This window comes from Cervus canadensis, chromosome 1, assembly GCF_019320065.1.
Source record: "Cervus canadensis isolate Bull #8, Minnesota chromosome 1, ASM1932006v1, whole genome shotgun sequence".
In the NCBI taxonomy this organism is placed as follows: domain Eukaryota; kingdom Metazoa; phylum Chordata; class Mammalia; order Artiodactyla; family Cervidae; genus Cervus; species Cervus canadensis.
Genome location: NC_057386.1, coordinates 93249055 through 93259427, shown reverse-complemented (window position 1 = coordinate 93259427; position 10373 = coordinate 93249055). Strand labels below are relative to the sequence as shown.

At 35.1% G+C, this 10373-nt stretch overlaps 1 protein-coding gene across 4 annotated transcripts in view; it reads right to left on the bottom strand.

Annotated features, from left to right (window-relative positions):
• Positions 1-4684: 4684 nt before the first annotated feature.
• TRPC3 (transient receptor potential cation channel subfamily C member 3) overlaps positions 4685-10373 on the bottom strand; it is a 71453-nt gene continuing 65764 nt past the window's right edge. For all 4 annotated transcript variants that reach the window (XM_043487265.1, XM_043487254.1, XM_043487276.1 and 1 more), the window contains 2 exons: positions 7909-7984; positions 4685-5307 (listed from right to left, as the gene is read on the bottom strand). In XM_043487265.1, coding sequence (XP_043343200.1) covers positions 5165-5307; positions 7909-7984 — 219 coding nt within the window. In that variant the 3' untranslated portion in view covers positions 4685-5164. The remainder of the gene's footprint in view (positions 5308-7908; positions 7985-10373) is intronic.

The window sequence follows — 10373 nt, the reverse complement described above, 5'->3', positions numbered from 1 at the left end:
TTAGTCACGCACTGATGTGAAAGTTGGTCCATAAAGAAGGCTGAATGCCAAAGAATCAATGCTTCCAAATTCTTGCACTGGAGAAGTCTCTTGAGAGTCCCTGAGACTGCAAGGAGATCAAATCAGTCAACCCTAAAGCAAATAAACTCAGAATATTCATTGGAAGGACTGTTGCTGAAGCTGAAGCTTTAATATTTTGGCCTCCAGATGCAAAGAACTGATTCATTGGAAAAGATCCTGATCCTGGAAAATATTGAAGGGAAAAAGGAGAAGGGGGTGGCAGATGATGGGATGACTAGATGGCATCACTGAATCAATGGGTATGAATTTGAACAAATTCCAAGAGATAGTGGAGGACAAAGGAGCCTCATGTTCTATAGTTCAAGGGTCACAAATAGTTGGACATGACTTAGCAATGAAACAACAACAAACATTTCAGCTATGAAGCCATCTGGGTTTGAGCTTTTATTTTGGGGGCAGTTTGTTTTATATTTTTCTGATTCTATTTCATTCCTAGTAATTGGTTTGTTAAGATTTTCTATTTCTCACTCATTCAGTCATGGAAGATTGTATGTTTCTAACAATTCATCCATTTCTTCTGTATTTTCCAATTTGTCGGTTTATAACTCTTTATAGCAGGTTTTTTTTTTTTATTACACTTACGTGGTTTCAGCTGTAACTTCTATTTTATTTCTAATTTTATTTATTTGGGTCCTCTCTTTTCCTTATGAGTCTTATTAAAGGTTCATCAGTTTTTGTTTCCTTTTTGAAAAAAAATTTCCTTAGTTTTGTTTATCTTTTCAATTATGTTTTTAGTCTCTATATCACAAAATCTATGGTGCACAGAAAAAGCTATTCTAAAAGAAGCTATTCTCAGGGAAGCTATTCTGTTCTAATTAAGTTTACAGAAATACAGGATTACACCAAGAAATGAGGAACATCTCAAGTAAACAACCTAACTTTCCATCTAAAGGAGTTAGAAAATAAGAGCAAACGAAGTGGCTTATAGAACAGAAACTTATTTTCCTATGAGATCTCACAGGCTAGAAGTACAAAATCAAGGTTCCAGCAGGGAGCCAAACCAGTCCTTGGACGCACGTCTCCTTGGTGCAGCACACTGGCGTCTTCCCCGTGTCTTCTTCTGTGTTCTAATCTCCTCCTCCAATAAGGACACCAGTCATGAAGGATAAAGACTCAACCCTGTGACCTAATTTTAACTTAATTATCTCTTTAAAGGTCCTTTCTCCAAAAACAGTCACATTTTGAAGTACTAGGGGTTAGGACTTCAACAGATGGATTTGGAGATAAGGAGGGGGTCGGGGAGCGGGGACAGGCAGGTGGGGGGACACAATTCAGCCCATAACAGAAAGAAATCTGTCTCATCTTAAAAGGAATAGAATGCCCCCCAGCCCGCAGAGGGTGGGCTGTGGGAGTTCAATGGTTGCCTCTCAGAGGACATGTGGGAGAAGGGGGTGGGAGGGGGAAGCAGGGGCTCTGGTGGTTGGAGGGCAACCTCCAGATGTCAAATAAAAAAAAAATTTATAACAACAACAACAAAAGGAATAGAAGAAGCCACAAAGGTGAAAACAGATATGAAAAATAAAGATTAGACATTTCAGTGTCACAACATTTTAAAATATAAAAAAATGGGATAAATGTGTGATGTTAGTATCCTTATAAACAATTCATACAAATATTTTAAAAAGAAATACAATATTTCCAATAAGAAAAACATGAACAAAAATTCACAAAGAAGGTGACAGTTGAACAACCATGTAAAAATTTGTTACCTTCACTTGTAATCAATAATATTAAAGTAAGATATGTTTTTTTGCCTTTCAAATGAGAAAAACATTTAAATGATACCACTATATGCTGCAGAGAGAGCATGAGCTTAACTATGATGCTTTAAACTAGTTATAAAACTATTTTCAAAAGCAACTTAGTAGTACGTATCCAAGTCTATAAATTGTGTGGCTATATTTTTAACTCATAACCCCAATTTTGGATATTTAGTCTATGAAAACCACAAAAAATAGGTTAGAAGCCATACTCAAGGCATTATTTAAAACAGAAACTTAACCATCCACCAATAGGGAAATAGTGCACCTGCTTTGTAGGCTATTATGCAGCCATTGAAAGTGATAACAGGGAAGAAGCAGGATAGGAAATGGTAACAGGGAAGAAGGTAAACAAAGATTTGGTCTCAGCTGGAGTCTGTGCGGTGCTGAGTGTTGTTCTCTTTGTGACTCCATGGACTGGAGCCCGCCAGACACCTCTGTCCTTGGGGATTCTCCAGGCAAGAAAGCTGAAGTGGGTTGCCATGCCCTCCTCCAGAGGATCTTCCCAACCCAGGGACCGAACCCAGGTCTCCCGCATCGCAGGTGGATTCTTTACCATCTGAGCCACCAGGGAAGGCCTGCTGGAATCTAGCTGTAGGCTAATAATGCTTTCCAGAGTTCTGAAGCACAACTCACACCAAAAGAGTTGGCCCCACCTTGACACAAGAAAACAGCTTTTCATGCCTTCACAGAGGGTTGGTTACTACCAGACTAGGACAAGGCTGCTTTCTTTCAGCTGATGGCAATTCCCTGGGGAGCAGGATAGTTGGGTATTATTATTTTTTTTTTTTGATAGTTGGGTATTATTAAGGAGCTGACATGCAGGATCTCAGAGACACATGCACTGGTCCATTCAAAGGGATCTGGGCAGGGCATCCATAGTACTAATAGCATCTACCATGCCTTGGCATCACATCCTTCTCTTGACTCTCACCAAGAAAGTATAAAGAGAGGAAAAAGGTGAAATATCAATAACATACTAATTTTACACACGATGCTGGGACCGGAGCCCCTGGGAAGACGACCCAAGAAGAGACTCAAAGGTAACAGATCACCAACATGGACACTTTTGCTTCTGTGTGACACAAATTTCGTTATATTATTTTCGTGTTAGACTGTGATTAATTTATAACATAAGCTCCAGGAGGATGGGGATTTTTGTCTGCTACTTACACTTTTTCTCCCCTTAAACGTTATTAAACACCTATTAACATGCAATAAATACTGGTTGAATAAATAAATTCCTAAACACTGAAAAAATGCTAGTTTTACACAAACACAGTAAATACAGGAAAAACAACCTATGTTGAGAGTTCTAGAATTGCAAAAGGCATGTACTAAAATATTAGATGTATGGACTCACGTGGCACAGATGACATGAGTTTTATCTTCACTCAAGACTCTAAGAATCCTAAACTAGCTGAATTTGACACTTTTACATTCAACATCTTTCTACCCTCAGTAAAAAACATTACTTAATATTCTATTCTATAACTGTAGTCAAAAATATTCACACTTGGAATTCTAAACAATTCTATATGTAAGACTGAAAGTGTTGCCTACAATAGAAACTTGATATCTTTACTGTTTTCATATAAAGTATAGTAACACATAGCAATGAAAAAATTCAGTGTTTTATTCAGTTCTGAGGCATAACATAAAATACATAAAGTTTTTAAAATGTTTAAGACAAAATACTACTAGCATAGCACAGAAGTTAATGAAATATCCTACAATGGTAGCAAAAATGTATAAAGTTCTTTTCTTAATTTAATTAAGTCTCCAAAAGTAGAAATTAAAAAATAATCTTTAAAGAGTTTTATGTAGTTCCGTTTAATGTTCACTTTTGTCTTCACATCTAGAAAGCCTTCCTGTGTGATGTAGTGACTGTTAAAATACTGTATATTTATTTGGCTTTTAGAACCCATAAAGCAATCTTTGAACTACGACCATAATTTGTATTCTGGTATGATTTGATAAGAACAGATGGAAGAGAATCAGGACAGTAATGAGAGATTTAAACCTAGCTGGTTTAAAAAAAAAAAAATACTCTGTGTATTTTACTGTCTACGAAGAGATGAGGGAGCTTACCAGCCTGTATCCCCTTCGCTAGTAGTCAAGAGCCCTCAATATTACCAGTGTTCAGCCCACTTATATAGCAAGTCAGATACAGAAATAACACAATCTATTCAGTGTAGCAAGTGTAATTGAAATGCTTTGATAAAAAAAAAAAAAAGAAATGCTTTGATAAAAAAAAAAAAAAAAAGATGTCAATCAGCATAAGCAATAATGGCAAGAGATGCCTCAAAGGGAAACAAAACACCCCTGGTGATTCCTGGCCATGCCTTTTCAGGTACATGGCCATCTCTCCACTTCTTCCCATAGCATACCCTCCAAAACTCAGAGTCGAGCTAACAGGCAAGATACGAAGTCAGTTGTTGATAACTTATTTAGTATTACATCATCAGAGCCAGGAATTAGGAGGTTATAACTAACAGCCCTGTATAACCTCCAACTTTAAAAAAAATTCACCACTCTGCTGACTAAATTCACATTACTGAAAAACAACAAATGACAATCTAAGACAGTAAGCAAACAGTATAGTAGATACTTTAGAAAAACCTTTAATATGTTGCTTTGAACAATTCTGTGAAACAAATATGTAATGCAAGTATATTTTCTATTAACCCATTTCATTATGAAATTCTTCATTCAAGGTTCAAAGGTTCTAGGAGTATCAGTGATGCCAAAAATCTAAGAAAATCTGACCAAGTCATAGCTATTTGTAAAATTTTTTTGTTTCTTTAAAAAAAAAATCGCTTCAGCATTTGGACAAGGGAAGGTATGCTACATAGTGATGGCCTTTTAATTTTTATTTGTATTTTGTTGGCAGTTCAGTTGGTTTTGACAACATTTATTGAGCACCTACTATGTACCAGGCACTGTACTAGATGCTGGAGACATGTAGATAAATAAGACATGGTCCCTGTCCCCAAGGAGCTTACAGTCTCTTGGAGGCAAACAGGTAGTGCAAAGACAGAGTTTATTCTAAAACGGACAAAAAATGTCAGTAATGTAGTTAATCTGGGGCCTTTAAATACAAGGGCATATCATTGTTTGTAATGTCAAGGCAAACAATTAAAATGAAGACCATTTTCGTGTGATAAAACAGTAAAATCATTAAGACCTAACTTTTAAAGATTCACATGATAAAGGTAGTTAATACTAAAAATTTACACCATAGTTTTTCAAGTATTTTGTACTAAGAAATATTATTGCCCACAGTTGTGCTATAGTCAAAGCCATAATTCCAGGTTACTGACTCATTCACATCTCAGCATGCTGGGGCTCAGTTTCTCACTGAGCTTATGAATTAGAATGGCTAATTCCTCAGTCGCTTGGCTCTTGTCCTCCAAAAGTTCATAACGAAGGCTGGAGATATCTTGCTTGATTTCCTTTAATTCACCTATAGCGTTTGTATTAAAAAAACATATGATTGGTCATTTGCTCTTTGGATTTAGAAAAAAAACAAAGAGTGAAATTCACACAACATTAATACATTCGTCTCATATTGTCTCTGACATAGTTATTTTGGATTTTTTTCCTTTAAAATGTTTAAGAAATGCTTTGCCTTTAAAAATGTACTGACTCTGGAAAAAGCTATAACAGTAGTCCAACTGTGTTTTAAAAGTAAAAGTCAACTAAAGTATTGTCCTGGCTCAACCAATTTTTTACACAGGATGATTTATCTGTTGGGGCTTCCCAGGTAGCAGATTTATCTGTTAACTAGTAATCTATAATCAGGGTATCTCCTTTCTGCCTTCAGGGAGTTCCTCTGGTTCCCTAAGCCATGAGAGTTGACACCTTTTATAGATCACCTCCCACTGCTAGGCTAGAATGGAATCCTACTAAAGTGGAACATTACTAAAAATGAATCAATCAACTTAATAGGCAAATACTCACATGGAAGCAGTATATTTGAGGTTAAGTTTGAAGTAAGGGAAAGGAAGGAAAAAGAGTAAGGGTTTTTCTTAGGAAAGCCAATGGTAATGACTATGGAGTTAAGGACACAGTTTGTGTGGCACAAGCAATGATGTATTTAATACAAGGAAATAACAAGCAATGGTGAAATTAAGACGCTTAGTTGTGATACCACTGGCAAGGTTTACATACACAGAAGACTATAGGAAACTTCTGGCTATTAAAACACAACTATTCCCATAATTTAGCTTGGCAATATTTTGAGAATGTGTAGATTACAATTAAAAGCTGGATTCTCTTGCCAAGAACTGAAATGTAGATAAGTCACTGACCTTGAAAGGTAACCTTTGGGCCATGAACTTATCAAGAATCCAAGAAATGATTCTTCAAATCACTGGCACTTTAACAGCATTTTATAATAGAATCACATGTAAAATATATCTTTCATGATATGTCCTGGTATTTTTATGATGTTTTAAAGTATAATCCATGTTCTTTGATTATATTTAAAAGACAGACCCTCTTATTTTAAGGAATCCTAACTCTTCTTCAAGAATACACACAAAAGTTATTTATTGTTTTCATGGCAAAAAAAAAGTGGAGGTGCTTTTCCTTTCACATATGGCAACAGAGTGGAAATTAACTGATCAAATTTGAAATCAAAAGGCTTCCGCGGAAGAAATGGATTCTCACACCATTTACTATCATATTTGGACCATAAGCCAGTGAGCTTCCTCTTGCCTCCCTACTACCATATCCTTCTTCCTTGTTTTTGAGTTATGGGAAGCCTAACATACCAAGTGCTGTATTTACCAATACAGAAATATATTAAATGAGGACGTTACGTTGTATGATATACTCTTTTAGTTGGAACTTTGTCCAAAACTCTAAATTCTCTTTAGTCCATTAATTCTCATTAATTCATTTTCCTCTTTTGTGTAAAAGGACTTCGAAGATGGCTCCTTTTTTCTGACGTCATGGTGGCCCAATTCGCCACTTCACTTAATTTTTTTTGTCTTCAGGGAGGTTATGGCACAACTGATAAGGTTTCTGCTTTCTAAACTAAAACTCAATTTCAATTCTGTCTTTGAGATTGTTTCTGGTGACCATGATTTGATTTTTTGCTGATGCCCAAACATACATTCTTAGATTTCTGTGCTACAAACACATATGGCATTGACTCAGATTTGCAAGGGATTTCTTGCATTAATCAAGTAATGGCTTCAGAGTTCATCAACAGTTTAGTTTAGCCCTTTCTTAAAAGTGTAGATAGATCTAATAGCATCTCATTGGTGTTGAAAGCTGTAGTTTTCATTAATTTTTTTTTTTTTTATTTTTTGGCTGTGCTGCAAGGCATGCAGGATCTTAGTTCCTCAACTAGGATTGGAAAGCTCGCCCCCTGCAGTGGAAGCAAGAAGTCCCAACCACGGAACCGCCAGGGAATTCCCTGTAGTTGCCGTTTTTAGGGCAACTTATTTTTCCCTGACTGATTTCTTTCCAACCATGGACCTGTGCTTTGGCTTACATCTCAGTGCTTGATGAAAAGTTTTATAGTCCAGACTGATGTGCTGCCTAGAATATGCCTGGAAAATAGGTACGTTCAAGTAAGGTGCCAAGAAGGGAAGTGAAAAGCAAAAGAGAAACATCATATGACAAAAATGGGTTACAGATTTCTTTCTGGACAACAAGTAAAAATTTTTCTGCAAAAATGTTTGAGCTAATTCTTATTTTACCTGCATCACTGGAAAAATGTTAACACTCAGCTCACTGAAACAGAACTGAAACTACAGACTACTTATGTTACAGGGAATAAAAACTCCCAGAAAGATGACACTCTAAGAATCACTTTACACTCTAAGAATCAGTTAGAGCACTCTGTAGTGATAAACTGTCTCTGACTGACATTTTAAATAACTGTTTATTTTAAAAGACAGAGCTTTAGAAATGTAACATAAGATTTTCCTGTCAATCCTGGAAGAACTCAGTTAACCGAGACTGGATTTTTAAAAGTATCCTTCAATATGAAGTTCTCCACCGTTCATTAAATTAGTTGTAAAAGGATGTTTTTTAAGTTGAAGATGCTTACCTTCATTAACTTCATCATTTTCTTTGTCTACTTGTGCTTTCAAAACATATCGCTTTATAAGTCTTTTCATTATTTGCTGTTGGGCCAAAAAAACATTATATCACCAATGATACATATAAGTGATCTGAATCTTATTTCCAAAGAGCTTTACATACCAGTAAAGAACTCAGGGAAGAGAAACTAATGGAAGACTCATTCAGATTTCAGAATTTAATCTCTTTTCACCTGTCCTCAGTTTTTCTGCATAATCCACAGCATTCCCTTGCCCCACCCTTCACCTCCACCCTCTCACCACCAGCCACCCTATTCCAGGAATGCAAGAAGCTTTACAAGAAAAGTTGAGTTGAAAGACTTCAATTCATGATTTTCTTTCATCTAATGATTTCTCTATACTATATTATCATCTATAGACACTACTATATTTTTTAAAACATCTACAATCATATGCTCAATACACAGAATTTGGAGAGTAAAGAGAACAAAAAATAAACAAACCTCATCAATTATTCCACCATCCAAAGATAATCATTGTTGTTATTTTAGTGCTTGTTTTTCCAACATCTTTTTTAATTTTGTATATAAGCTAATTACCATATGTATTATGTTTTCTAAATACCACATATTGTTATATTATGTTTTTCTTTCACAGCAATATATACTGTGAACATATTTCAAATTAAATAAATGCTCTTACAAGATAATTGTTTATCCATACAGAAAAAATTAAATTGGAGCCCTACTTCACAGAAGCACACAAAAATGAATCCCATATGCATCTTAAATATGAAAGGCAAAGCTTCTAAATCATTTAAAAGAAAGCATAGAAGAAAACATATTTATAAATTCAGTGCACAACTGGATGTTTTCCAAACAAAATTAAAAATTCTAATATAGTAGAAAAGATTGATAAACTCAACTTCATTACAATTAAAACTTCTTTTTATAAAGATACCAGAAAGAAAGCAAGTTACACACTGGGAGAAAACACTGATGATACCTACAACCTGCAAAGAATTTGGATCCAAGATATATGAAGAGCTTTAATAAGAAAAATTCAAATAATCCAACAGGAAAATGGGCAAAAAACAAACAGGCACTTCACTGAAATGGAACTGTGAATGGTCAACAAGCAGATGAAACAATCTCAAAATGTTTTCTTTAGGGAAATACAAATTACAATTAAAAGAGATACAGGGGCATGGGGGAAAGAAGCATTGGATGAAGGCAGTCAAATGGTACAAACTTCCAGTTATAAGATAAGTAAATACTATATGTGATACACATCATAATAAATCCAATTAATGCTGCAGTAGTTCCATATGAAAGTTGGTAAGGGAGTAAATCCGAAGAGTTCTTGTCCCAAGAAAACTATTTTTTTCCTATTTCTTTAATTTTGTATCTATATGAGATCATGAATGTTCACTGAACTTACTGTGCTAATCATTTGATTATGTACATAAGTCAAATCATTATGCTGTACACCTTAACCTTATACAGAGCTGTATGTCAATTATATCTCAATAAAGCTGGAAAGAGGAAAAACGTAACACAATTTTATATCAAAAAAGGGAAAAATTAATAGATCTTACAATGCCAAGTGTTGGAAAGGCTGTGGATCAATGGGACTCTTGTACTTTACCATCATGAGTATGTGTGTGTGTGTTAGTTGCTTAGTCGTGTCCGACTCTTTGCAACCCCATAGACCGCAGCCCACCAGGCCCCTCCGTCCATGGGGTTCTCCAGGCAAGGGTACTGGAGTGGGTTGCCATTTCCTTCTCCAAAAGAAACTATAGAAAGAAAGAAAGGTATGAGTATAAGTAGATAATTTTGAAAAACAATTCGGCATTATCTTTTTTTTTTAAATACGGTTGATGTACAATATTCTACTAGCTTCAGGTGTACAATAAAGTGATTTAATATTGGTTATTAAAAAGTGGCTCTCTTTCCCTGTGCCATACAATATATCTTTGCAGCTTATTTTATACATAGTAGTTTGTGCCTCTTAATTTCCTATTGATTTGTTATTATCTTTTATTTTTTTATTTTTTTAATTTTTTATTTTTTTGATTTGTTATTATCTTTTAAAACTGAACACTTGCATATCCTTTCACCCAGAAAGTCCACTCCTTGGTACAGGAGAAACTCTGCACATGTGGACCAAGAGACAGATGTAGACAAGGTTTATAGAAACCTTGTCTGAGACGCAAAAAACCTGGAAACAATCCAAACAAATACCAAATAGACAAATCATGGTATATCACACAATGTAATGTCATTGTGTTCACCAATGAAATTCATTAGTGAAATTAATGAACCAGAGCCACACACAGTATGGATGAATCTTAGAAGCATAAATGTTGAATAAAAAATTCAAGTTGCAGACTTCATTAAGTATGAAATTATTTTCATAAAGTTAATAACAAATCTACACAATGCATTTTTCAGATTGTCTATATATGTAATAG